Source organism: Salvia splendens, chromosome 8, assembly GCF_004379255.2.
Source record: "Salvia splendens isolate huo1 chromosome 8, SspV2, whole genome shotgun sequence".
Lineage (NCBI taxonomy): Eukaryota > Viridiplantae > Streptophyta > Magnoliopsida > Lamiales > Lamiaceae > Salvia > Salvia splendens.
The window spans coordinates 2,633,324-2,659,340 of record NC_056039.1 but is presented as its reverse complement, the minus strand read 5'-3'; the positions used below and the strand labels follow the sequence as shown (position 1 = coordinate 2,659,340).

The window sequence follows — 26,017 nt, the reverse complement described above, 5'->3', positions numbered from 1 at the left end:
TTGCTTTCTTTCAATTTTTTTAATATTATACTAATCTTCCCTCTCACCTCAATATCTCACGGTCCTAGTATCTTTAAAATGGCAATAAAGTTTATACTATATTGAATTATGTAAGTTGCAACACATTTCCTATTGATATTGAGATTGTTTGTGTTTATTCATAACGCAATTTAGTTCATAGTATATTATATTAGTAATTTGTGAAGAATATAAGAACAATATAATTATAATAAATAAATTCGAAAATAATGGTTCAAAATAAGCATCACAATAGTAACCTAGTGCTGACCACTAGTTTGAATTTCAAATATATGCACGTGGAAATAAATCATTTAAAATTATCATATAAACATATTCATATCAAAACCGTGGTTTTCTTTTCCAAATAGCCCGTTGAATTCGACCAAAATTAGTCATGGTGACCAATGCATTAAATGCTAGCTATTTTGTGTGTGAATATGTGAAAAATAGTTATACTTGTTATGCACCCAAACTTTACAATAAATTAGTATCAATCAAATAGTTGTTGTCACAAAAATGAAACTACATCGGGTTTTTTTTAAGTTGAAGAGCGACAATAAATACTAAAAAATAACCATAAGAGTAACATTAAGCTTAAATGCAAAATCATTGCATCAATTAACACAAAATGACAATCTTGAATTTCAAATTAAAAATTACTCCATATTAGAGTAGTTGAAGAGAAAAGGGATGAGGGGTTGGTGGAGGAAGGAAAGGAATATATCATCATTGAGGTTAGGTAATACTATCAAGAAAACTGCATGTTAACACCTAATCAAAGAAAGTGGCTATCAAACTTGGTTAATCTGCTTTGTTTCTTACACCTCTCACTCTCAAAATACTTTCACGCCAATATTCTATTTTTTTTTAAATTTATGTAGACTGAGACACCATTTGATCTCAAAATATTTTCATGCCAATATTCTATTTTTTAAAAATTTATGTAGACTGAGACACCATTTGATACGTTAGACAAAATAATGATGAGATATAATATGAGATTAGACAAAATAGACTTTATTGTACTTAGATAATGTGAGACATATTGTAATGTCAATAAACATTATCACGGGCTAATTTCTTAAAAGAATAGATAACAGAACAATAGATAAGAATAAACATGATCTCTAATCATAAGTAATAGTGGGAATCGAGCAGGGTCCTAAAAATTAATGCTATATTTTTTGCCCTCAAAGGAAAATTACATTATTCTGCAAACTAGGAAAACAAACTGAAATTTTAAAATGAGAAACAAGGAATTTTCGTCAATAAGGTGACTCAAATATAGAGCTATACAGAATATAAATCAACATTTTTTTTCTCTTGGCGGTCAAAAAAAGGATTTATCCAAAAAATGGAAATAATAAATGTTATCATACAATAGTCAATGAAATAACTAAAATCCAAAAGAGGGGCGTAACGGCTAACCATATATATACAGAAATCACCAAAAAAATAAAAAAAAATTCGCAAACACACACATACACAAATGTCATAATGTGAAATACTTAGGAATTTCCACATCATAAAGAGCATGAAGTAGCACACTCTTTTGCCCACTTAATTAACTACTTGATTAATGTACTCCAATGACTAAAATTAGTGGACCACTAAACCTAATTAACTTAACACTAATGAGATATAAAAGATGATCAAGCAGGACCCCACTTTGTCTGACAATCTTTCAATCTTAGCCGTTGAAGAAGGGCCATGTATTTCTTTGTGGGCACCTCTTGGAATTAATTACAATATACGTGGCCAAATTGCAATTTCACTTGCTATGGCGACAATTCATCACCCTCCAAATATGTATAGGAGCTTATGATTGTGACATAGATGTATCAAATCATGTGTGCAAATCCTATTTTAAATTGGGATTTTATGTGAATAAGTAAATAGAAATATATTTGCAACAACATGGAAAATGCAACATTTTTTTTCCTTGCAGTAATCATAATTAACTAATCATTAAAGTCAGCATACTGTACATAATGTATTCAACTGTTTCTTCCATGACTGGTACAACCTATGAATGTGACATTAGCAGCATATTCTCAACTTTGATCCCATCAATGCTTTCATTTTCCATAAATCAACATGGGGAAGGTGACAGAAAATATTGCGGTTGCGATCTATGTAGAAGTATGCCGCAGAAGGGACAGCATGGTGTCGAAGTATGCTTGTGAGTAGGAGACTCTACGAAAGACTTGAAATCGGAAGGATACCTGGGCATGGCGAACAAAATGGTGGGCGCCATCTTTGAAGCCCGTCTGTGGCAACACATACAATACCAGGAGGGCTTAGTTGGTAGAATCTGGAGAGTAACTGCACACCTTTGAAGCTTGTGCGTTCGATTAACCCCAGTTTTGTCTATTGATCCGGAGCAAGTTGCGTACTCAGTTGATTCGAATGGCACAACGCCTGTGCAGAAGTGGCAGCGATCATGCACTTCGTGTTCTGAGGTTTCCTCTAGTTTCCTGATGAGAAATGAAATAGATGTGATATCCTATGTAAAAGAAGGGGTAATTAACAAACCGATGAACACTAGAAAAACAACATATTGCGAATGCTTAGCCTTATTCAAACAGCATACGTTGAATAACATAAAGTTGTGAAAAACAACATCCAACGAAAATAATGGGGAGTGGAGATGCAGCAAACATTAAGACTTAAACGGTCGAACTAGTAGTAATGTCATACCTCTTCTTAACCTCTCTAATTTCTGCTGCAAGGAATTTGTATTCGTCTTTCACATTTTGCAAAAGCCACTGCTTCATCTGTGGCAATCCATCACCTCCAACTCCGGAAAATTCTTCTGCTGAAATACTAATGCTGACAAGCCTCAACAAGAGTTCTTTTTCACAGCTAAGTAGTAAGTCCATCCACAGATTTATTTCTTCTTTCTTGTCACCACTCAAGCCTTCTAATACATGTTCTTTTCCGCTCACGTTCTCTGTCATGAATTCTTTAAGCACCACTTCCCTGCTGATTATGTTTATGAGGTGCAACTGACGGGATGAGTGCATGGTCAGAAGCTTAGGCGCTTCAGACAATAATTTACGAGATATTTCACACTTGGATCCTAAGCAAGATGCCAGACATTTCAGCAGGATATGCTCTACATACTTGGGTGCAGACTGCTTGAAGGCTCGGAGAGCTGCCACGATATCAAAAATGTTCAGAAGCCTGTTGGGGTTCTCATACTTGTTAAGACGCCCGAGTATATTCATTTCCCACCAAGTCAGTTCTTTCTCCGGGAATCCAGGAAATGTTTCCTTTGCTATCTCTGAAGATGTAACAACAGAAGGGTCCAATTGCTGGCCTCCAACCCAAAGGAACTCAACTGCAGATTTATGAGATCTGAAACATTTATGACAATATTTCTAAATTAATTAATGGTATGAAAGAGGATGCGCTGCTTTCTCACACTTCAAAAATATTTCTAATATCATTCTATTGGTTTCTCTAAGGGTGAGTTAATGACTACTATGTGCAGACTAAACTCCTAGGCAGTTAGTTTTGACATTTTTGCAAAATACCAAAGATATTTACCACAATGGATATGGAAATTATATTGACAAATGCAAATATTAGGTGAATATACCGCCATGTATCTCTTGGCACATAAATATGCACAAGTGTAGGTGTATATTAACAACAGGCTACAAAAAAAGAAGTCTAAAAGCTCACCTTCCTTCATACATCGGATCTAGTAGATCACTGTCATATCTGCGAACCTGCAACGAGATGGCATACACTTTTCAGCCATCCATTCTGCCTAAGGCTGTTATATAGGAAAGCATTATGCCTGTATTTTCTCTATCTCATTAGCATATTACTATTTATAACATTCCTTTCATTCCCAAAACTGCTCTTTACATTCACTGCCTTAATTGGAAATGTTGGCTTTTCATGATACTTCTGGCTATAATAAATAAGGAGAGGACAAAAATATCATACCACAGCAACTGCCAAATTTCCAGGAGATACCGATAGACCAAAGCAAGAGTCTAATGCATGAGCGAACTGTATTTGTTGTTTAGTATTAGTTCACAAACAAAGACAATCTCTTCAAACCAGGAAAGGTGATCTCATACCTCTGTGGAGCTCTTCAAACCAGGACTGCTTCGGGGAAGTGACACTTCAGACAGAGAATCTCCAACGAAAATCCAGCTCTTCAAGGAGTTATTCTAGAATTAATGAAAATTTATGCAAAACAGTTAAGTTAGTTGCCTAGAGAATCACTCTCTTTTTTGTTAACTTTTAAGGCTTTTAGCATCATAAGACAAAGCAGCAATGACAATTATCAGAAAGATTTGGTAAGCAACCCAATTGCCAGTGGTAATAAAACATGATGTACTATGACATAAGTCACATAATTTTCAAGCCTGGAATGTTTTATCGGACCATCACCTGACATAAGTGACATAATACATTTACTATCGAATATTGTACCTGACTACAGCTGTACAAACAACGTCCATCAAACGCCCAAGCTAAACCAGAAACCTGATGTTTATTTAAAAAAAAAAATTTACTCATAAATATTCAAGTGGCCAAAAAACAGTAGTGGAAACTTACCGTGCTGTCATGTGCATTATAACAGCCAACGTTGTCAAATTTGTCAGTAGATGTGTCAAGGGTACACAATTCAAAGGATCCGGAACTTTTGCCAATAGCCAAGAACAATTTCGTTGGTGATCGAGCGGGCACAGTAAGTGAAAGTACAGATATCATAGAAGAATCAACAGTCGCAACCTAATTTAATGATAAATTGCTAATTTTAAGATAAGACCAAAATGAATCATGTATAAAACCAAGACACTGAGATGCAATTCTGACCTCCCTCAACAATGATAATGAATCATTGATAACTTCAGACGCCTTGAGTAATTTTTCACCATTTACCAGCCAGATCTTCACACTATAGCATAAAGTGGGGAAAAATAATCATGTCAGTAATTACTCATGTGCATTGTTAATAAACTTAATATGGTAGTTACTCACGTGGTGATTATTTAAGAGCAATCAAAATTCTACTCATTTTAGAGGTCAGCCGGAAGGTAATATAAAATTACGCACCTACCATCAGAACTCCCAGTAGCCAATGCAAACTGGGTCTTTGAATCATTAGACCCATATCCAACCCAACTAATTGCTGTAATCCAGCTATCATGTACCTTCTCAAGGCCAACAAGTCGAACCTCACTCGCGTGCCCAGCATTATCAGTAGAATAGCACTCAGGTGCACGAACTCTCCACAATGAAATTTTACCGCACTTTCCACCAACAGCAAGAATTGAGCAGCAATTAGAAGAGCTAGAAGGAAAAGCCACATCGTTTCCAGATGTCTCCAGAATTGGAGACCAGGCAATAATAAGTGACATTAGCATTTCATTGCGAGAAGCATACTGCTGTGCAGATATTAATGGAAGACAGTCTTCCGTCACTTCCTCCAGAGGGTCCCCTTCATAGAAAGAGGAGGAAACAATTTGCCAATTGTTCTTCTCACCCAAATTTTCATGGTCTTCTGATACTACCTGATAAATGATATCAAGAGAAACATTAGTGTTAATGAACTTTAAGAGTAATGGACAAAGAGATATTGAGAATGCCCAATTAGAAATTAATCCAGCAGCTCAAAATCACTGGTTCAATGTGGATAATGATTACTGGATAGCTGTCTATAGGGAATTAGAAAGTCGATGAAGAGGGCACATTACATTAGCTGTTTTTTGTCTTCTATGGTTGATACACTTTCTCAAACGTGTACCCTTATTTGCAGTATCTTGTCTTGGTATAACCTGTACAAGAAAAAGCAAAAATAATTACAAATGAGTGAGGGTGAATGCATAGTATGCCATGAAGAATGAATGATCTGTAGCATATGCCACATATGAAACCAATAGCAACTACTCACGTCAGAACCTTCCAAGGGTACAATTTGACACTCCCCAAAATTGGTGCTCTTGTAGTAATTATATAACACTTCAGATATATTCACAACCTTCAGAGACCAAAACAGGAGAAAACTAAAATCAGTCAACATTTTATAGAATCTAATCCTAGTTTCAGCATGATCTTCAGAAAATAAGATTATAGAGTTAAGGATCCCTCAAATCATGCTGATTAAGAGATTGCAAATTGAAGCTTCACTATATACATACCTCTATCCACTCCGGAGAACAATGTGGACGACGGTAAAGCTTCACATGCCCGCTGGTGGTGCAAAGAGCAAGCAAGCAGCTGCCTCATTTATTTGGGGGTAGGGAGAGGGTGATTAGCTCTATGGATGCAGTTATGATGTTACAAGCACAAAATTACTCAAAGCTGAAAAAGTTCATATTAGTACCCAGCATCTTTGGCGAGACCTGCAGGAGACCAAGAAATCGACCGAACACAAGGACGAGTTTCCCTTGATAAATGATATGGAAGCAAGCACCCATTTAGCAAATCCGCACCTATGTTCAAATCAACAAAAAAAGCTGAGACACCTAGAAACACAATCCATCCTACATCTATCAATATGATTAGGCTAAGCTTAATTACGCAGCATACCTCCGCCATCAACATCAATCTTCCCAGTGGGAAAGCGCTTGCTAGATGGAACGGTAATCACACCTCGAACTTTAGGATTATGAGGATTCTTAACAAAAAACAATGCAATTGCTCAACTATTAACCAACCAACTGAACTATGCAACAGCAAATTCAAACAGCAGCACATAAGTTGGAAAGTACACAACTTTACCAGAATTATAACAGCTGCGCCACAGGCCACCGCCACCAAATTCTCTTCCGACCAGACGACGGCCTTGGGGTAAACAGTCCGCAATGCGACGACGGCGGATTGGAAGCAGGACATAGCACATCAGAAAATTGAATAATCGTTCTTCTTTTTCGGTTAAACTGAACAATCGATTCGCTGCTCGCAATAAATATGTAAGCTTCGCAATGGCGGCTAAAAAAAGAATAAGAAAAGAACTGATTTTGACTCTCTCTCTTTGCTGTGGTGCCGAGTCGATTTCTGCTACTGCGAGTAGTCTGCAGCAACCTACAACATAATTAACTTTGATTTACAATAAATTAAATTAAATAAATACTAATATTGATTAATTGAATAAAATGAAACTTCAAACCTTGAATCGGTAAGGAAATAATGAGATACGGTTGAAGATATTGATGCTTAAAAAAAGTAGGGCACGTATGCAACAATATCCATAAATAAACTGTTCAATTTCTACTCCTAATTCTAACCTAATTGCCAAATCCTAATCAAACGCGAAAAAAATTTCCATCGCCAACACCTGATTTTTACTTTATAAATATTGCAATCGACAGAATTTTGGGAGAAGCTGCAATTGACAGAATTTTGGGAGAAGCTGCAATTGACAGAATTTCGATATAACTTCATTGACAGAAATTTGAGAGCGATAAAGCCATGGAAGTATCACCGAAAAAAAGCTCGTTTTCAACAGGTAATCCGGAGCCGTGGATGTGGTTTTGCAGTCCAGCGGATGCAGTGGTGATTAAGCAGCTCCGCACTTATTTTGGCAATTTTAATTCTCGGCCGTCTTCTTCTACTCCTGCGCCGATGAAGCCGGAGCCATGGATGTGGTTTTGCAGTCCTGCGGATGCAATTCTGACGAAGCAGCTCCGCCGTTACTTCAGTTCTCCGCCATCGTCGTCTGCTTCTACTGCCGAAAACGATGGGAAATCACTTCATTGACGTACTGAGTGTTCTTCAGTTTTGTTTTATTTCTTCTGATACAATACCAGTATAGATGTCGAGTTTTGTTGCTGAGTTTCCATTGAAATTGTATTTTTGCTTCATTCTTGGTTACATTAATTACTATCATTAACATTATAATTATTGTAAAAATGGTAACAATAACCGCACTTAATTTATGTGTCATTAAAATTCTGAATGAAACAGATTTCGAAATCAAAATTAAACTAGTATGCAAAATTGGGGAGGACAATAGAGGTGAGATTCAATATTTTTAGTTTTAAATTTTGATGCAAATTCTTAATTACTACTCATATCTCTCTACTGTAAAACACCCCAACATAGTACAATCAATATATGGTTGATTAAATAGTTCATTGTCTTTTAAATCACAAAAACAATCACTTTTAGATTTATTTCATTCATTTTAAATTTTGAATAACAAATCATAAATTTTCAAAATTTCTGCCAATTTGCACGTAAAATTTATAATTTTTTTATTACAATATATTGATTAATTTTATGACATAGAAAAATATTTGAACCAAATTTTATGATTTTTCTAACAGTTTACACAATACTAATAAAAGTATTTAAACAAAATCAATTTTCTTCTGCTGTGCCGCCGCCGTCTTCAAGTCATCATCTCCACAAGCCCTGATTCCTGCGCAGAAATACTGAATAAGTGAAAGTAAAGCAGATTTCACAGTTGTCATCCACAGCTTGTTTCAACAACCTGGTAATCCTTTACTCTAATTACACTTTGTCTTTTTTACTTTTCCAAATTTTCCAATGCTAACTGCGGAAACATTATAACCTAGTTATTCCCCTTCTTTTTATAGTTTTTTGAAATTTTGTTATCATAAGAGGACGATATCTTTTGTTTCTTCACTGTGAAATTCAATTGATTTGGCTGAGTTTATTTCATTCTTTTTAGGATTGAAGATCTTACTTGTACACTATTTGTTTTGCAGCCACGAAAAAGGTGTGACTATGAAGGGGAAAGGACCGAATAGGGAATCTTCATCCTCTAAATTGGATTCCCAGGAACCCAGAATGGACATCAAGTCCATCCTCAAAGATATTGAATTTTTGGGTAAGATTAAGTCTCTTTACATTTACTACTACTTTACAATCCCTTTTATTAGATCTTTGCTATTAACCATTAAGCATGCAAATTTCTTGGAGCTGTTTAGGGGAAAAAACGTTGACAATGTGATTCATATCTATTGTTGTATGGAAGCATCTGATGGTTTTGTATACGAGAGAGCTTTTGATATTACCTTTGGATATTTGACTTATTGTTTGCTGGAATATCTTTCTAGTGATGAAATACACCAATTCTTTAAAATAATCTGTGAACAATGAAGGCAAATGAATTCAATATCTTTTTAAATGAATCTGTTCATAGGACTAGTTGTATTCATTAGAAATTGCTCCATGACGGTTCAAGGGTTTGTTGTTGAATGTGTTGAATAATGCAAACTAAGGTTTGGAGAACATCACTATCATAATAGGTTTAGATTTTAGTTGAAGATCACTAAAATGTAATCTTTTCTTAATACTTTGCACCCCTGACTGGAATTGCTCATCCCTCTTACTGTGAACCCATACCTTTGTGTGTGTATATTTGTATTGGATTGGCAAATGAATCCAATTATCTTTTTGAATGAATCCGATTATCTTTTTGAATGAATCAGTTCACCCGACTAGTTGTATTCATCAGAAATTGCCCCATGAGGGTTCTAGAGTTTGTTGTTGGTTGTGTACAATAATGCAGAATAAGGTTTGGAAAAGATCGTTATCATAATAGGTTGAGATTTTAGTTGAAAATCACTAACATGGAAACTTTTCTTGATTCTTTGCACCCATGGCCGGAATTGCTCCTTCCCCTTACTGTGAACTCTTCCCTTTGTTTGTGTCTGTGTGTGTTTGTATTGGTTGAGGTGAACATATGACATGCTCCTCAGATATGTCTACTACAACATCTTGGGAATGTGTATAATTTCTTATTAATTCAGGTTCCTCACACATGACATGGAAACAGAAAAAGAACTTGGAGATTAAGAAGGTTGTGTCACTCGGCGGAAAGGTGTGTTCATTTACGCCATTACTATTGCAGCACATATTAAGCTCTCAAGTACCATGTATGAACTTTGTGTTTCTTGTTAAACAGCCTCCAAAGAAACAGAGGTTACCTCTTAGTGTTGCTAGAGTTTCAATGAAGAATCAAAAGGATAGAGAAGAGAAACTGCTTCAAGAGGTTGCTTAACATTCTCAGCTTCAGTATTTCATTCAGTACTCTAAAGCTGTATGTCGATTAAGATTAGAAATGATGTGTAAATAATTGGTTTATGCAGAGAGCTATTCTAGGAAGGTTTGGAGCCTACAGTAGCAGTAGTTCCAAGAAGGTGCCAGAGAGGAAACTAGCAGAGGACAGGATTCTGAAGTCTATGCAAGGCGATTTCAGAAAGGGGGTTCTCAACGTCGGGCATCTGTTGAAGCCCTCGGCCCCTGAAGCCTCTAACGACAAGGGCAGGCACCCTACGGGTAAAGGGAAGAAGAAGAAAGATGGCAAGAAAAGTCACGGCAAGAGAAAGGGTGGTGGTGGTGGTGGTGGTGGTAAGAGGCGTCACTAGGAATATATCTCAAAAGTGATTACTCTTTCTTTTGAATTTATTCACCTTTCTGAACCCGGCTTTGACTGTAACTTTGGAACCATGCTTGTAGAACATATATACATTCATGCTTGTATCTGTTGGCATGGTCAGATTTGTTTTGTTGCTCAATGTTTTTTTTTTTTTTTTTTTTAGCAAAAACAATGGCAATGTTAAGCAAGTTTAAGCAAATATACTATCTCATAATTGTTCAATTTTTCGGAGCAGCAAAACACCAAACAAATTTTGGTTGAACTACAAATTGTTCAAACACTAGTAGGAAAAACAAACTCGATTCACTTCATTAAATTGCACCAACAAAACTGAGAGTGCAAATAGCAAAATTATAGCCTTCTTCCCCTTCTACCACCCTTTCTGCGAGTGCTGTCAGTCGGAATTGGAGTCACGTCCTCTATGCGACCGATCTTCATGCCAGAACGGGCAAGAGCTCTCAGAGCAGACTGAGCACCAGTACCAGGAGTCTTAGTTTTGTTGCCACCAGTTGCACGAAGCTTAATGTGAAGAGCATTGATTCCGAGTTCCTTGCATCTCTGAGAAATATCTTGGGCAGCAAGCATAGCTGCATAGGGAGATGATTCATCCCTGTCAGCCTTCACCTTCATTCCACCTGTAATGCGAACCATGGTTTCTCTCCCAGATAAATCAGTAACGTGGATGAACGTGTCATTGAACGAGACAAAGATGTGAGCCACGCCAAAGACGAGCTCTCCATCTCTGGTGGCAGGTCCAAGAGTGACATTGTCTTCCTTAGGCTCCCTGGTTTTTCTCTTCGACATGGCTGCGGAAAGAGTGGATTTGCCTGCTTCGAAGCTCTGGAACAACTCTAGTGAAGAACTGCTGGGGTTGTTTTGTTGCTCAATGTACAATGAAATTTTGTGTTGCTAATTTCTAATACAGTCGTACTAGTTTTCAGTTTATTCTATTTGGGAGCGCAAAATTGCACAACACATTTTTAGCAACAAGGGAATGTTTGCAAAGGAACTGAACACCATTTACAAGAGATCTCATAATTTTCGACTCTCTACAAACTTCGTTTCTCGACTTATTTTCATCTCAAAACACCTTCTTCAGCAGGAATCAACTCGCAGTCGACTCAATGACCACGGGCTCCAGTTTCTCTGTTTCGCCATTTTGTTTAGGGATGATAAGGCCGTATCCCCCGGCTCTCCGTTTGTAGACTATGTTGATCTCACCTGCAACATGGCACTCTCTAGCATCAGCGACTGTGAGGAGCCCCGTCATATATAAATAAAGATGGAAGGACGGTGAGTCAGCTTACCAGTTTCTTCATTGCGAAAGCCATAGAAGTCATGATCGAGGTTTTCCAGCTGCTCGACTGCCTCACTAACAGTCAGAGGGGGCATATCGAAGTACTTTGTGCGAACAATCTGCAAATAGAAGTGTATATATCGGGAGACTGCTAAGTTAACATGAATTTAATGCACAGAAAAGTCCACAAGAAGGTGAAAAAAAACATTAGAAAGAAGAAAGAGATGATGAATGACAACCTCATTAATCACGATTTCTTCCTCTTCAACTCCTTCACCCTGAATTCCCACTGCATCAGCCTCATCTCCTTCCTCGGGTACCACCTCAATATCCTCAGCAACCAAGAGTGCACCGGGATCCCTAACCTTGAGCCTGTCGAAGCCCTTCATATGGCGACCATGGTCCGAGTCTTTCTCCTTGATCTTCCTCAACTTTCTCTGAATAATGGAAGAAACCAAATCTATGCTCCCATAGAGCGACTCAGCATCCTCTTCTGCTCGAACCACTCCATGTTTCTTAGTGAATAAAGTAACCTACACACATTACCACAACTCCTTAGTAGCATACTAACAATCATGACACCTGTAAGCTAAATACAACACGGTAGTAAGACACGCGCACCTCACACCTTCGCACTTTTGGGCCTTTCCCTACCTCTCCACCACGGATGGACAACCTGACATCGACTTCCCTCACTAAATGGCTATGCTTTTGCACTGCCTTACCCAACTTTTCTTCCACATAACTCTTCACAGAGGGATTCAGCTGCATTTTCAATCCATGAGAAGATCAATGAAAGAGCATCAGAGAATAAGCTCACCACATTTTTCCCCCTTTTGTGTGTGTGTGTGTATATTTACTCAAATGTGAATGTATGATGAAATCAACAGAACATAAATGCCTGAGTCGTCTTAGGAAACGCCAATTTCCCAATCTACTCACCTCCCATCATCTACTCACCTCCCATCAAATCGGGTACCACTACACCTCTTCAATATCAGAAGTGAGAACTAACTAACTACACATTGAACACCAGTTCAAGCTTGACCTCTTTAACAACACATAAATGACCATTCATTTCTATGTCTCAGACAAAAGCTCCAGCTATTCCTAACTCTACAATCAAGAAAGTTCAGTCACGTTCCATATTAAATGTGAACTAACTAACTAACTAGTATCTAACTATCAAACTATACATTGAACACTAATTCAAGCTTTACCTCTTTAGCTACACATGAATGATCATTGTCTTCTCAAAAACCCCAACTAACTCAAGTCAAGAAAGATTGGTCATATCCCATTAAAAAAATGTGAGAATCAGTAACAAAATCAAGAATCCACCGGCCCACAAAATTCCTCTAAAACTCAACCAGAATCAGTGAAATACAACAATTCAAAGCATGAGGAAGAAAAGGGCACCTCCAAATTTTTGGCTTGGAGAATCAATTTCACAGAAGAGAGAGGGCCATCCCATGACATTTTGATCCCAAACGATCTCTGAGCAACCATTTCACGGCCCCCGAATCCTGAGCCGAGAAAACTGGATCTCTGCGAGGGAAATGAGAGTGAATGAGAGCATCCAAACGACGAAGAAGAAGACGAAGTGGAGCAGGAAATATGGTGTTGAATTTGATATGCGAAGCTCTTCTGAATCGCTGGAGCTGCAAGTAGCGTAGCCATTTTTCTAGAGCTTTTGAGATTGAGCTTCTTTCAGTTTTACTGTTGCAGATGATTGTTCGAGAAAGATTACAGAGAGAAATGGAATTCAAGAAAGAAATAGTTGCAGTGACGATGAGAGAGAGAGTGATGATTATCCACAGTGGAGTGATGGGTGACACGTGGTATTGGACAAATGGGCGTTTGATTTGAGACCCACTCTTTAATTAAATGGATAAGGCATGTGTTGGATGTATGTGCAATTTAAAATTCTTTGAAAATATTTTTGAAATCACAAATATATGTGACATTTGGCTCGTTCATGAATCATGATACTCAAATACTTTATGAATCTGAATACGAATAAGTCAAATAAATAGCCACCATAAGATTAATGATTTTAGAGTGGCCAACATAATCCATTCATTATAAATAAATATATAAATATAGAGTAAATGTCAAAATTGATTCTGGACATATGTCAATTTTACAATTTTTATCTTAGACATTATCTTTTGAATATTTGCATCCTAAACATTTCAACTCAAATCACAATTGGTCCTAAACTAACAGTTCCGTTAATTTTTAAACGGTCAACGTTTTTAACCCGATTTTAACTAATTAATGTGTATATTTACTTACTCCCTAATTATATTCTTAATTATTTTAATAAATTATCAAATCCTCCCCTGCCCAAATCCTCCCTTGCCTTCACCAACGGCGTCATCAAGCGCCATGCGCCGCTCCTCCACCACCCTGTCGTCGTCAACTACAAGGAATGCCTGAAGAACCACGCCGCAGCGCTTGGCGGCCACGCCGTCGACGGATGTGGTGAGTTCATGCCCGTCCCGGCCACCGACCCGGCTCTCCCCACTTCGCTAAAATGCGCAGCGTGTAACTGCCTCCGCAATTTCCACCGCCGCGATCCGGAGGATCCCCCCTCCCACGCGCCTCCCCCCGCCGCCATGCCGGCGATTGAGTTCCAGCCGCACCAGCCGCCCCCTCCCCGCAGCGGCTCCAGCCCTTACAATTCCCCGTCTCCGCCGCCGATCTGCTCCTCCTACCACCCCTCCGCGCCGCACATGCTCCTCGCCCTCAGCCACGGCCTCTCCGCGCCGCCCTCCGACGTCAGCCACAACCACACCTCCCCAATCTCCGGCGGCGGCGGCAACCTCAGATCCGGCAGCCGCAAGCGTTACCGCACCAAATTCACCCAATTCCAAAAGGAGAAAATGCTGGAATTCGCAGAGAAAGCCGACTGGAAAATGCACAAGCGTGACGAAGGCGCCACCAACTCATTCTGCGGCGAAATCGGAGTCGATAAAGGCGTCTTCAAAGTCTGGATGCACAACAACAAAAACACATTCGGGAAGAAGGACAACATCAATCCCCCACTGCCGCTGATGCCACATTTATCCAACGCCGAAATCTCAACTCCCTTCCCCGCCGCCGCCATCGGCATGAGCTACAGCGACATGAACGAGGATCAGCTTAACAGCTTTAATTGGGGTTATGACCCATGTGTTTTATATTTTAAATAATAATTTATTAAAATAATTATGAATATAATTAGGGAATAAGTAATCATACTTCACAGTTTTAATTGGTCAAAATCGGGTTAAAAACATTGATAGTTAAAAAATTGACGAAACTATTAGTTTAGTACTAATTGTGATCCGAATTGAAATGTTTTGGATGCAAAAATTTAAAAGATAATGTCTATGACCAAAATTGTAAAATTGACATATGTTCAAGACCAATTTTGGCTTTTACTCATACATATATGTAAAAGCATAGCTAGTTTGAGATTATGAAATACACTTGATTCATCGCCACTCACTACAAAATCGATCTTTATCGAATATATTTTTATTAATATGCATCTTATGGATATCAACATTAACATACAAAATCTAATTTCTCATTTATCTATTGTAACACAACTTGGATTATGATCATAGTTGGTACAAACCAACATAAGTTTTGGTTCCAATCGGCCCAATTTGATTTAAGCACTATTATTTAAAAGTGATGTCTCAACTTTATAATAGTTGATGCATCCGGACTAGCTAAATTTTTAAACTAAATAATGTACTATGATTTTAACTGATTTAGTTTATCATAACTATCAAACACACTACTCCATTAGGTAAGATTGCTTCTAATCCCAACTATATCAATCAAACACACTCAGTGGTAATAAAACATTGTAAACAATCTGAATACTGTGAAGAATGTTATGCTAGACTTTGATTTGTGGATGGCAAGTATAAGGAGTGTTATTCATTTTGTGACGTGCATTATTTTTCTTATCACTTTTGCAACTTGTAGTTGGGTGTACGATAAATATCAAAACGTTACCACAAAAAATAAATTAAAAAGCATGACACGTTGAGTCTGGGGCATAAATTTCTTTTCGCATTTATGGTCTTAAATTTGAACCACATAAAGAAATTAAGTGTATCTTTTAGGATATTTATTCTTGCAATGTAGTAATTTTCAACTTTAGTTGGTTTGGCACCGAATTTATCAAAATTGTCTATACATCGGCATTTTAATTTAGATAATAAACCATATATTTAATTGGATACCGAATCCAACTGGCAAATGTTTTTGTTTTTTAAGTTCAACAAATATGAAAACATGCATACTTATTTAATTAAATAAACAAGGTTTGGACTTTGGGCCACTATTAAAGTAATCGAATTTGTTAGGAAGAAACTTTTTGAAGCAGATATTTTTAAATAGTTAGACTCCTTAAACATTGCATGGTACTTATGGCTGGCAAATCGTGCGGATTGAGTCATTATCGGGTCAACCTGATAATGACCCAACCCGATAAGGCCTAACCTGAACCCGACCTGTTAAGGAAACTGTAAATCCGAACACGAACCCGACCTGCTACCTTCAAATCCGAACACGACCCGCACCCGACACGAACCCGTTATCGACACGATATAATATGGGTTGACACGACACGATAACAACCCGAACCTGATATTACACGATTAAACCTTAATTTTTAACCTAATTTACACAATTAAAATTCGTTTTATACTATTTAAACCTAATTTATAAGAAATTAAAAAATTAAAGTAATATATATATTTTTAAATAATAATAAAATAATAATATTATTTCTTAATGGGTTACCCGTATCCGACCAGCATCCGACCCGAACCCAACCCGAAATTATCGGGTTCTTAATGGGTCAACCCGATAAGGACACGGATCCAATAAGACTTGATCCCAACCCAATAATTTCGTGCGGATTCGTGTCGGATTATCGTGTCGTGCCGAAAATTGCCGGCCCTAACGGTACTCCATGTTTTCTTTTAAAGAGGACTATTGTATTTGTGCCACACCGTGTGTCGTTCATAAATATAATTACTGATATTTTTATGGATAAAAGGAGCATTCATTTTAAAAAGAAATACCAATGGAGAAAATTATCGAAGTCTAACACCTACTTACTATTGAGTCCTTTTCCGACTCTTATAAATATGAACTATTTTATTTTTAATATGTCTCCTAGAATTATAAACTTTATAATTTAGAAAATATTGTTCTCTTTAATAAAATGAACTTCATTTTTTACTGACAATACTTCAATAACTTTTTTTTTACATCTCTTACTTTATCAATTGTGCATTAAAATTTGTATCCTTTCAAAACTTCATATTTTCAAGAGATGAGAAAGTTGAATGATGAAATGAGATATTTAATGATATATATATATATATATATATATATAGTAGTGATCTAGGGCAAGTGCTCATTAAGTACATAACTAGAGAACAAATTACAGCCACAAGATCAAGAAAATCAAAGGCTAGTATTAATACATGTGATTTTCGAATTTAAAGGAGAATCAGTTCACTCTTATCACAAATTTACTTCACTATAACAAGGCGGGGGGTATAATGGTCACTTCACAGATAAAATTAGGGCAGAAAGTAAAATGCTCTCATTTGAAAATTAACATCGTCGCGCCATTCAACCTTCTCTTCTCTCTTCAGCAAAATTTGCGCGATTCAACCTTCTCGTCGCCGGAGGCAGCGGCGGAGCTGTAGTCGGACGAAAATGGGGATGAGGCCACAGTGGAGGGGGACGAGGTGGCGCGATTACCGATGGAGCTCGAGTGGCGGAGCTCCGCCGTCGCTCTCTTCGGGCTGAACGTCACTTGGAATTCGGGATGCTGCTCCAATTGGCCTTGCCTTCGATTTTTTTTCCCGTAATTTTAACCATTTAGAACAGCCCGATCAACCAATAACGCCGTTCAATTTCTCTGTAATTTTCTTTTTCGATTAAATGTAATTGAATCACAACTTTTATAGACGTGGAATTCAATAGAGGGACGTCGACGGAAACAATTATAATAGGGAGTATTATAAAGTTTTATGTGATTTGATTACGTGAATCGCAAATAATTTTTTAAAAAGGTTTTAATGCTGATCGAAGGAATTAATAATAAAATAATGCAAATAATATTCGAATAATTTGGTAGTAAGGAATTCAAGGTTTTGAACACATCACTCTAAGCATGTACTTACTTCACTAATGTGAACAAAATAGATCACTATAAGTAAATATCCCAGAGACTTCACTCTAGCCTTGAACACATCACTCTAAGCATGTACTTACTTCACTGATGTTAACAAAATAGATCACTATAAGCAAATATAACAGAGACTTCACTATAACCGTGGAACACATCACTCTAAGGGTGTACTTACTTCACTGATGTTAACAAAATAGATCACTATAAGCAAATATCACACAAACTTCACTATAACCGTGGAACACATCACTCTAAGTATGTACTTACTTCACTAATGTTAACAAAATAGATCACTATAAGCAAATATTACAGAGACTTCACTATAACCTTGGAGCACATCACTCTAAGTATGTACTTACTTCACTGATGTTAATAAAATAGATCACTATAAGAAAATATCACAGAGACTTCATTATAACCATGGAACACATCACTCTAAGCATGTACTTACTTCACCGATGTTAACAAAAAAGATCACTATAAGCAAATATCATAAAAACTTCACTATAACCTTGAAACACATCACTCTAAGCATATACTTACTTCACTGATGTCATGCTTCACATGATGAGCACGCAATGTGCTTTAGCGTGCCAACATACCATGCTCTGCCGTCTACAATGCCACACTTCCCAGTACTCATATAACATATGGTGTCTCGGAAGTTGTAACGCTACTATTCTCTTAAATATCTTTAAAAATCCCAAGATATTATGGATTCTCCACCCACTATGTTACTGTTTCACACTATGATTCTCCAAATTAAAATATTCTTCCACGTTCCCAATTTCCCATTTGTCAACTCGTTGTTTTCTTTCCCTAATGTAGTTTAATTAAAATAGAAATACGAGGATATAAGATGAAGCATTTGGACAACTCTAAAGCCACAAATTAGAAACACCAAATGTCGAATTGAAGATAAGCTAATTAACATACATCAATGGTTGAATCCACGTGTCGAATTCTTATCCATGAAACCTCAAAATATCTTCTCATGTGGGGCCAGCTTGACAACTTGTTCCCATATACTATATCTCAAATAAAGCTCTATTTTATTCTAATTGTAATTAAAGAGTTTTTAATATAGGCCATTGGTCCCAACCCCCACTTTTAATTTATACCACCAACCAAATTTGAAGAGGGCAAATAAAATATAATAAAGAATGGTGAAAACCAATGGCCACTTGCTTTTTGATTGGGGAAGGACGTGGCTAATTTTGGCCATTCATTATAATATCATGGGGGCAATAAATAATGATCATAGATATTTTAGTATCACTTTCTTTTATTGCATGTCCAAACTAGTAAGCAAGTGTGAGCCCTCACTCAATTGCCCATTATTTTTCACAATTCAATAATTGCCCCAAAAGTTTGAAAGTGTTTAAGTTTAAGTTTCGTTACACAATAATATAAATGGATAATTATCATTTCAATGCCAAAATTTGGTTAAACTTTGACTAAGGTTTAAAAACGAAATACTAAATCATGAAGTTTAATTTTTGTTATTGATCTCATTCATTAGTATACAAACTATTATTTTCAATAATACTCAAAACAATATTGTTTCATTAAAAAAAGAAAGAAAAAAACGTTAGTGGAAAAATACTTATCTCAATGAAACAACGTCATTTTGAGGATCACCAAAATATATCGTTTTGTATAAAAGGTGGCACAATTGAAAAATTTGAAAGTTTTTAATATAATATTTTATTTTCAAACTTATAAAATTCCACCAAAATTCGTGATTAAATAAGTAGTACTGATATATGATGGTAAACTGATAGTATAAAATTTGTTCATCTTTCCTAAATCTTTAAGCCTTCATATTTGATGTAGTAGTCAACTATAGGGTGTTAATTATAATTTTCTAAACTGTAGAGGTAAATCAGAAATTTTTTAAAAATATCTAAATGATCCAACACTGAGTTGACATTCAAAGTTAAACAAGAAATGTACGCCATCAGATAAGAGGCGGATATACAATATCCAATAGCAACAACATCAAGAATTTGGGTCTCCAATTTCAGATATTTTTAAGTTAAAAAAACAATCTTTTTACAAAACAATTCTCATTCTCAGAAGACTGAAATATTGAAATGGGAGAAGTTGCGATGAGCAGTGAAAATGGAATGGAATTGCAAGCTCGAGAAGCTGAAGAAGGCTGCGCCGCCGTGGAGGGGGGTTCTGAGACAGTGAGGTGGGAGAGGTTCCTCCCAAAAATGGTGGTGAGGGTGCTCTTAGTTGAGGCTGATGATTCCACTAGGCAGATCATTTCTGCACTTCTCAGGAAATGCAGCTATAGAGGTTGGTTTTTGAATTGCTCTAAATTTCTTGATTTTGGATTTAGATTTAGAAACCTTGTTTTTTGGGAGAGTGAAATGGTTGGAATTTGGTTTATGGGATTTGAGGAATGTGACTTTTTATGGTCCAAGATTGAATCTTGTCGATGTTAGTTGTGTGAATGTGTGATTACAAGGCTGATAAGCTGAATTTTGCATTTTGTTTTTATGATTTTCTTCAGTGTTCCTTAACTCCCACTAATTAGTTTTAGTGTGCCTCAAATGGTGAAAGATTGAGGATTTGTTTTGAATTTTTTTTCCATATTTGTGAATGTTTCGGAGAAAAAGCATGAAATTTTGTGTATAAATCTTCAGATGATTGGCTGTATTAAGAGTTAATGATGTTTTAGCTTGCTAGAATGATGATATTGAGAGTTAAAAGTTGGAGATTTCAAGTTTAGCTCATATAAAAATCAGACCTTTTTATTAGGACTGTTAATTTGAACCAATTGTTGAAAAATTTAATTTAAGCCCTTTCCAAGTTTTTTTAGCTCATGTGACATGGCAAATCTGTGGGAAACTTGCCTCATGATTTGATTTGAAAAAACTAGAAAGTTGATCATTAAGGTAACAAATTTCTGAGAATTTGTTTAAAATTGCAAATTTTGTCAAACATTGTGATGTTAAGTAGTTAAGACAAAATTTTCTTTCATAAACCAGAGTTTCTTTTCTTGCAGTTGAGAGTTGGATACATCTATTCTGTTGTTGTCAATTTATAGGATGCAAAATTTCCACAAGTACTACTTAATTTGCTGAATTTCTTGATTCCTATGATTAGAACCAGTTTTGATTGGTATTGTTTGAAACTAAGCTGTGTTTATCTGAAGCAGTTGCTGCAGTTAGTGATGGCTTAAAAGCTTGGGAGGTTCTGAAAGCAAGGCCTCATAACATAGACCTCATTTTGACTGAAGTCGAACTGCCATCAGTCTCTGGATACGCGCTTCTCACTTTGATCATGGAGCACGACGTCTGCAAAAACATTCCAGTAATAAGTAGGTTTACTTGAACACCTCTTGGTTTTCCTCAACACTTGATTCATGGTTTCTAACACCATTCTGTCTGTATTGGCAGTGATGTCTTCACACGACTCGGTTAGCACAGTCTACAAATGCATGTTAACAGGTGCGACCGACTTTCTTGTCAAGCCCATCAGGAAAAACGAGCTCAGGAACTTGTGGCAGCACGTCTGGAGGAAACAAGCCGTAAGTTGGTTCAATCGATCCCCATGCTTTTCTCTGAGAAATTTGTTGTTTTCGTACTAAAAACTGTTCTTGTTTCTGTTGTATGATGTCAGTCGAGCACTGCTGCTGGACCGGGACCTCCTGATGAGAGTGTTGCTCAAGAGAAGGATGAAGCCACCACTGAGAACAATGATACGAGCAACCGTTCTAGTGGTTACATGTCGTGTGTACAGAGAAACAAAGAGGGCATCGAGAAAGGAAGCGATGCTCAGGTATTTTGGCTTCTCTACACTTCATTCATCCTATCCATAATTTTGAGACAGATGGATAAACTCAAATAATACGAGACTCATAGAGAGCGTCTATTTGAGCTGCAGAGTTCATGTGCAAAACCAAGATTGAAAGCTGAAGAAGAGGAAGACACTGAACTCGTTAAACACCACCCCTCGAAACCAGAAAGCCCGGAGTGTCTTTCAGATGGCATTAGTACTCCCGGACAGGAAGAATGCCATCAACAAAAGAGTAAAATCCGAGCACATGATAGTGAGACCGAAGGTATAGTTCTGTCACATTTACCTCTTTTCTTCTATCAGTTCGCCTCCATGGATCGAAAATACTTACTGACATTTTTCTGATAGGATTGCAAGTGGCTGCCAAATCGGACGCTGATCAAGCAGCGACACGAGAAGACAAGAGCTGTGATGATGATGATCAGGAACAGCCTGGATATATTGTAAGAGAGGCGATTGATTTGATTGGAACTTTTGATAATAATCACCTCATAAAAGGCAGTCTTGCGACATCTGCCTCGATTTCAAGTGCAAACAAGTTCAACATTTTGCCTATGTTGGATCTGTCTTTGAGAAGATCTCAAGTAAATGATGAAAGTCAGAGGCTAAACCACTCTGATACTTCTGCTTTTTCGAGGTCAGTTAACACGAACCCTTTTCCCCTTCCATTGATCATCAGTGATTCTTTGATAAACTGATAAAGAAAAAACTCTTTTGCAGATACGTTAACAAGCCGTTGCAGCTTAGTCCCAGCACTTACAGTCAACACAAGGACATTGAGACGAGCTCGAACAAACAAGCCGGTCCAACACTAAACTCACCCGCTACGCCTGCTGTCCAAACAGGATGGCCTGAATTCACATTCTCCTACTCTAAAAATCGAGACATATCTCACCCGGTTCCTGTTAGAAGCGTAGGATTCGGAAGCTTGAGCAGCCCTTATGGTTCTACAACGCCCTCATCGGGATCTCCATCACTGCCTGGTCAAGGTGCAACTACTCACCACTCAGAATCCTTCCCACAGTCGAATCCTCTCTTTCATTCGGACCATCAGCCCCCGACTCCTCAGCAACTTCTCAGCCCTGCAGACCACAGGAACAGCAACTCCGTAGATCAGACAGAATACAAACAGGATGAGTTGGAGGATCATGGCCTCATCTCGCACGGAACGAATCAGAGTGCTAATAGCAGTTTCTGCAATGGCAACATTAGCCATCATCACAGTCAAGTTTCTGGATGCAATGGCACGATCAACGCTCACGAAGACAGCTTCCACCACCACGATGGACCCTCTCACCGAGCCATGCAGAGAGAGGCCGCCCTAACGAAGTTCCGCCAGAAGAGGAAAGACAGATGCTTTGAGAAGAAGGTACATTGAATTTCTTTTATGACAACTTCATGATTCTGACTATAAAACATAATTTGTCATTACAACCTTATTTTTTTTCTCAACAGGTGCGGTACGAAAGCAGGAAGAAGCTGGCTGAGCAGCGGCCACGTGTAAAGGGACAGTTTGTCCGACAATTGCCACCGGATCAACCTGAGAGCTCGTCAGCTGGTTAGCTACATCAGGAGCAAGTTATGGCAGTAACAAGTAGTGTGATCAGTTAGAATTTGGCATCTCTTGATTCTATACTTTGATGTATGTATGTATGTATGTATCTATGTATTATAGAGCTGAGATACAACCTAACTAGTTGTATAGTAGAATGTATTCTTCACCAACTGTTTGTACATGGTTTTTTGTTTTTGCTTTTTTGCCTCAGTTTTTTGTAGCATTTTGAGGCATTCTATACATTGAGATAGAGATTGGCTTATGCATTGTTGTGTTGATATAGATTTGTGGTGCTGTGACCATAATTAAGTTTTGTAGTTGGTTTAGTAGTATCTTTATGTACTACTAAGAAAATCAAGGTTTTTCAATTTGATTGTATCATCATTTAGAGTTTAGTTTTGCTTTCATTATTTATCACTATTCTACATTTAAAGTATATGCTAGAGATAAAAAAAATACTAATGTACTAAACTTTCAACTTGAAAAATGGTTTGCTCGGTTATCAGTTAACAGAACCGATTAAGGCGATTATCGATTAATCAATAACTGAATTTTTAGTAAGTACTAGGATTTGCACCGGACCTACATTATTTTTGCTATGTTGAGTAGTGGCTAAGGAAATAGTAGTAATGATGGCTTAAGGCTCGATCGACCCCACCTCCGGCCTAATAGGGTTGGAAACATAATTTAACTCGGTCTTTGGAGTTGCTGTCGCAACTCGTTGTCGGCGATGGCCATTGCCCGGCCTCTATTTTCATGTGGTAACGACCTTCTTCATTGTGTTCGACCAACTAGTTCTGTTTCTTGGATTTGTCGTTAATAATGGAAATCTTATGAACCACACTCCGCAGATTGAGTAGTTCAAGAATGATAGATAGATAGATTCATTTATCAGACAAACGTTCAAACACAAAAATCCAATCCTTTGTAAGTAAAAAGTGGCATAGCCTTATCTGATTGGAACCCACAATTTTGCTAGTGATTTTAATCTCATCCCATTATTCATAGTCATTTTCAATGGTGCCAAGTGCCAGCTTCTAATGTCCACACATTTTCCCTTTTTTCTCTTGAATAACTACTACTCCACAAAGCATATGATACACCAAAACCTTAATCATTAATTCAATCCAAAATTCAGGATATTATTTCTCTTGAATGTTTGTTGTAAAACATTGAAGTAATGGTGGGGTGATTTGGGGTCCAACAATGGAGAAAAATTCAACAAAAGGTAAGTCGAGATGAGAAATCACTACTCATGAAAATGGGGTACAACAACTTTTTCTAACTCAATCTATGGTCTTTAACTTTTTTAAATATCAAATTTGTCGTAATTTCCAAATTAATGGACGAAGGAGTATTCTTATTCAAGATTCTTAGTTAAAGGGACCCTCATTGCAATCAAACCTTGCCTTTTCCATTAAGTAGTGTGATACTAAAATATTTGGCCCTCGAAGATTTGATAGTGTTATTTGTACATAAGTACGCAATATAAACTTCTAAACATTTGTAGAGCTTAAAGCAAAGCTTAATCTAACAACTTCTTAACTAATTAAAAAACAAAATATTTAATCCAACGGGTGTGGTCGGGTGGCATTGGACTCATCCATCATTAAGCAAATAGTCATGTGTTCGATCTTTGACTTTTGACTTATGGAGTAACCTTAAATCCTTGAGTCAGGCTTTCCCATCTAGGCTTTCCCATCTTCAAGGTGCGTTTTTCCATCTTCAAGGTGCCTACAAATCAGCACGCTGACTAGTCACTAATTTTAACAACAAAAAAATTTAACACCTTTTTTACACCAATCAAATTCAATCACCACACACACACACACTAAGCCTTCATACATGATACTACATCCCAAGCACAAAATTCCAAAGTGATGGAGGAGTGATGAGTGGTCAAGTGATGTTCATCTAAACCCTAGAAAACATTTTTCCTTAACCCAAAAGTAACTAAATTTGGTTGTAATAAGTGCTGAATTTTTCCAAGATTCCCCATGTTTTCCTTTAACTTTACACTAATTTATGAGTTATATAATCATTAAAAAACCGGACATGTTTTGTGAGACTAATATATCTGCATGACGTTTCAGAGTTGCAACCTTTCTCACTTACCACTCAATAATTCCTAAAGCAACATAATCGGAATCTTAAGCATTATTTTTCAAGAAACATAATTTTGTAAAGTATATGCATGACAGAGAAGTGGAGTGCCTGCATATTCATGAATCATTATTGATATGTTGCTTGTAGGTTGGGACTCCTAGTCCACTATGTTACAACACTACCAAAAGCTATTTGAATTCATCACTAACCTTTTTTCCTCTTAAATTTGTACTAACAAATTAGTAAATTAGACAAAGTCATCTAACAAATTTGATAAGAAGAGGTTGATCTCTATGTTTATATCATTTCGTGGCTGATCTGAAATCTTCAGAATTCCAAAGATTTGAACCAACTTGAAAATCGAAAAGAAAAAAACTTATTTCAAATCAAAAGCATGTGCCAAATTTTCCTCAACAAAGATAACCTTCAATTGATCAAGTGAGCGATGCCAGAGAGTGAAGCGAAGATTTCAGGCTTGCTATCACTCATTCGCAGTCGTGCTTTTCTAGCCATTGCTTCTGTTTATGTGAAATTTGGTCATTTATGGTTGCTGCTGCTTTTGTTAGCTTTTGATAGATTAGGCCTTTGTCAATGTTTTGCTGTTTTATCGAGGTACTATGTTTCTATTTGAGT

The 26,017-nt window shown here is 37.1% G+C and overlaps 6 protein-coding genes and 1 long non-coding RNA gene across 7 annotated transcripts; 3 read left to right on the top strand and 4 right to left on the bottom strand.

Moving 5' to 3' along the window:
- Positions 1–1,939: 1,939 nt before the first annotated feature.
- On the bottom strand, positions 1,940–7,842 carry LOC121744835. The gene is made up of 16 exons (XM_042138500.1): positions 7,475–7,842; positions 6,772–7,074; positions 6,580–6,667; positions 6,374–6,482; positions 6,189–6,267; positions 5,942–6,028; positions 5,745–5,825; positions 5,104–5,561; positions 4,864–4,945; positions 4,603–4,779; positions 4,477–4,530; positions 4,119–4,211; positions 3,982–4,047; positions 3,712–3,758; positions 2,722–3,381; positions 1,940–2,498 (listed from the first exon to the last, which is right to left on the bottom strand). Exons 2-16 carry the CDS (start codon positions 6,883–6,885, stop codon positions 2,114–2,116), a joined length of 2,580 nt encoding a protein of 859 aa, XP_041994434.1. The 5' UTR covers positions 6,886–7,074; positions 7,475–7,842; the 3' UTR covers positions 1,940–2,113.
- Positions 7,843–8,377: 535 nt separating this feature from the next.
- LOC121744643 lies at positions 8,378–10,388 on the top strand. Its single transcript, XM_042138240.1, has 5 exons — positions 8,378–8,488; positions 8,724–8,845; positions 9,771–9,841; positions 9,926–10,012; positions 10,110–10,388. Exons 2-5 carry the CDS (start codon positions 8,743–8,745, stop codon positions 10,386–10,388), a joined length of 540 nt encoding a protein of 179 aa, XP_041994174.1. The 5' UTR covers positions 8,378–8,488; positions 8,724–8,742.
- A 183-nt stretch (positions 10,389–10,571) lies between these two features.
- Positions 10,572–11,203, bottom strand: LOC121744978 (40S ribosomal protein S14-3-like). The gene has a single exon (XM_042138703.1). The coding sequence runs from the start codon at positions 11,201–11,203 to the stop codon at positions 10,751–10,753; it is 453 nt and encodes a 150-aa protein (XP_041994637.1). The 3' UTR covers positions 10,572–10,750.
- Positions 11,204–11,330: 127 nt separating this feature from the next.
- Positions 11,331–13,523, bottom strand: LOC121744976 (ribosome-binding factor PSRP1, chloroplastic-like). Its single transcript, XM_042138701.1, has 5 exons — positions 13,116–13,523; positions 12,318–12,461; positions 11,936–12,229; positions 11,707–11,815; positions 11,331–11,620 (listed from the first exon to the last, which is right to left on the bottom strand). Exons 1-5 carry the CDS (start codon positions 13,374–13,376, stop codon positions 11,505–11,507), a joined length of 924 nt encoding a protein of 307 aa, XP_041994635.1. The 5' UTR covers positions 13,377–13,523; the 3' UTR covers positions 11,331–11,504.
- A 180-nt stretch (positions 13,524–13,703) lies between these two features.
- On the top strand, positions 13,704–15,198 carry LOC121744977 (zinc-finger homeodomain protein 10-like). The gene has a single exon (XM_042138702.1). It carries the CDS (start codon positions 14,192–14,194, stop codon positions 14,891–14,893), a length of 702 nt encoding a protein of 233 aa, XP_041994636.1. The 5' UTR covers positions 13,704–14,191; the 3' UTR covers positions 14,894–15,198.
- A 1,970-nt stretch (positions 15,199–17,168) lies between these two features.
- Positions 17,169–18,702, bottom strand: LOC121744979. Its single transcript, XR_006038736.1, has 2 exons — positions 18,457–18,702; positions 17,169–17,640 (listed from the first exon to the last, which is right to left on the bottom strand). It is a non-coding gene; the product is annotated as an uncharacterized LOC121744979 (long non-coding RNA).
- A 1,183-nt stretch (positions 18,703–19,885) lies between these two features.
- Positions 19,886–23,540, top strand: LOC121743364 (two-component response regulator-like APRR3). The gene is made up of 8 exons (XM_042136657.1): positions 19,886–20,217; positions 21,083–21,244; positions 21,324–21,454; positions 21,547–21,705; positions 21,811–21,988; positions 22,072–22,360; positions 22,444–23,092; positions 23,179–23,540. The coding sequence occupies exons 1-8, from the start codon at positions 20,010–20,012 to the stop codon at positions 23,284–23,286; spliced, it is 1,884 nt and encodes a 627-aa protein (XP_041992591.1). The 5' UTR covers positions 19,886–20,009; the 3' UTR covers positions 23,287–23,540.
- Positions 23,541–26,017: the final 2,477 nt, after the last annotated feature.

Coding starts and splice junctions, on each gene's coding strand:
- LOC121744835 (XM_042138500.1), bottom strand. CDS start 6,885: ATGTCCTGCTTCCAATCCGCCGTCGTCGCATTGCGGACTGTTTACCCC. Junction 5,562..5,744: donor GAAGACAAAAAACAGCTAAT/GTAATGTGCCCT, acceptor ATCATTTATCAG/GTAGTATCAGAAGACCATGA. Junction 4,048..4,118: donor GTTTGAAGAGCTCCACAGAG/GTATGAGATCAC, acceptor CAACAAATACAG/TTCGCTCATGCATTAGACTC.
- LOC121744976 (XM_042138701.1), bottom strand. CDS start 13,376: ATGGCTACGCTACTTGCAGCTCCAGCGATTCAGAAGAGCTTCGCATAT. Junction 11,816..11,935: donor AAGAAATCGTGATTAATGAG/GTTGTCATTCAT, acceptor TTCTATTTGCAG/ATTGTTCGCACAAAGTACTT. Junction 11,621..11,706: donor CTTTCGCAATGAAGAAACTG/GTAAGCTGACTC, acceptor GCCATGTTGCAG/GTGAGATCAACATAGTCTAC.
- LOC121744643 (XM_042138240.1), top strand. CDS start 8,743: ATGAAGGGGAAAGGACCGAATAGGGAATCTTCATCCTCTAAATTGGAT. Junction 8,846..9,770: donor CAAAGATATTGAATTTTTGG/GTAAGATTAAGT, acceptor TTATTAATTCAG/GTTCCTCACACATGACATGG. Junction 9,842..9,925: donor TTGTGTCACTCGGCGGAAAG/GTGTGTTCATTT, acceptor CTTGTTAAACAG/CCTCCAAAGAAACAGAGGTT.
- LOC121743364 (XM_042136657.1), top strand. CDS start 20,010: ATGGGAGAAGTTGCGATGAGCAGTGAAAATGGAATGGAATTGCAAGCT. Junction 21,706..21,810: donor AGAAAGGAAGCGATGCTCAG/GTATTTTGGCTT, acceptor TTTGAGCTGCAG/AGTTCATGTGCAAAACCAAG. Junction 22,361..22,443: donor GATACTTCTGCTTTTTCGAG/GTCAGTTAACAC, acceptor ACTCTTTTGCAG/ATACGTTAACAAGCCGTTGC.
- LOC121744977 (XM_042138702.1), top strand. CDS start 14,192: ATGCCCGTCCCGGCCACCGACCCGGCTCTCCCCACTTCGCTAAAATGC.
- LOC121744978 (XM_042138703.1), bottom strand. CDS start 11,203: ATGTCGAAGAGAAAAACCAGGGAGCCTAAGGAAGACAATGTCACTCTT.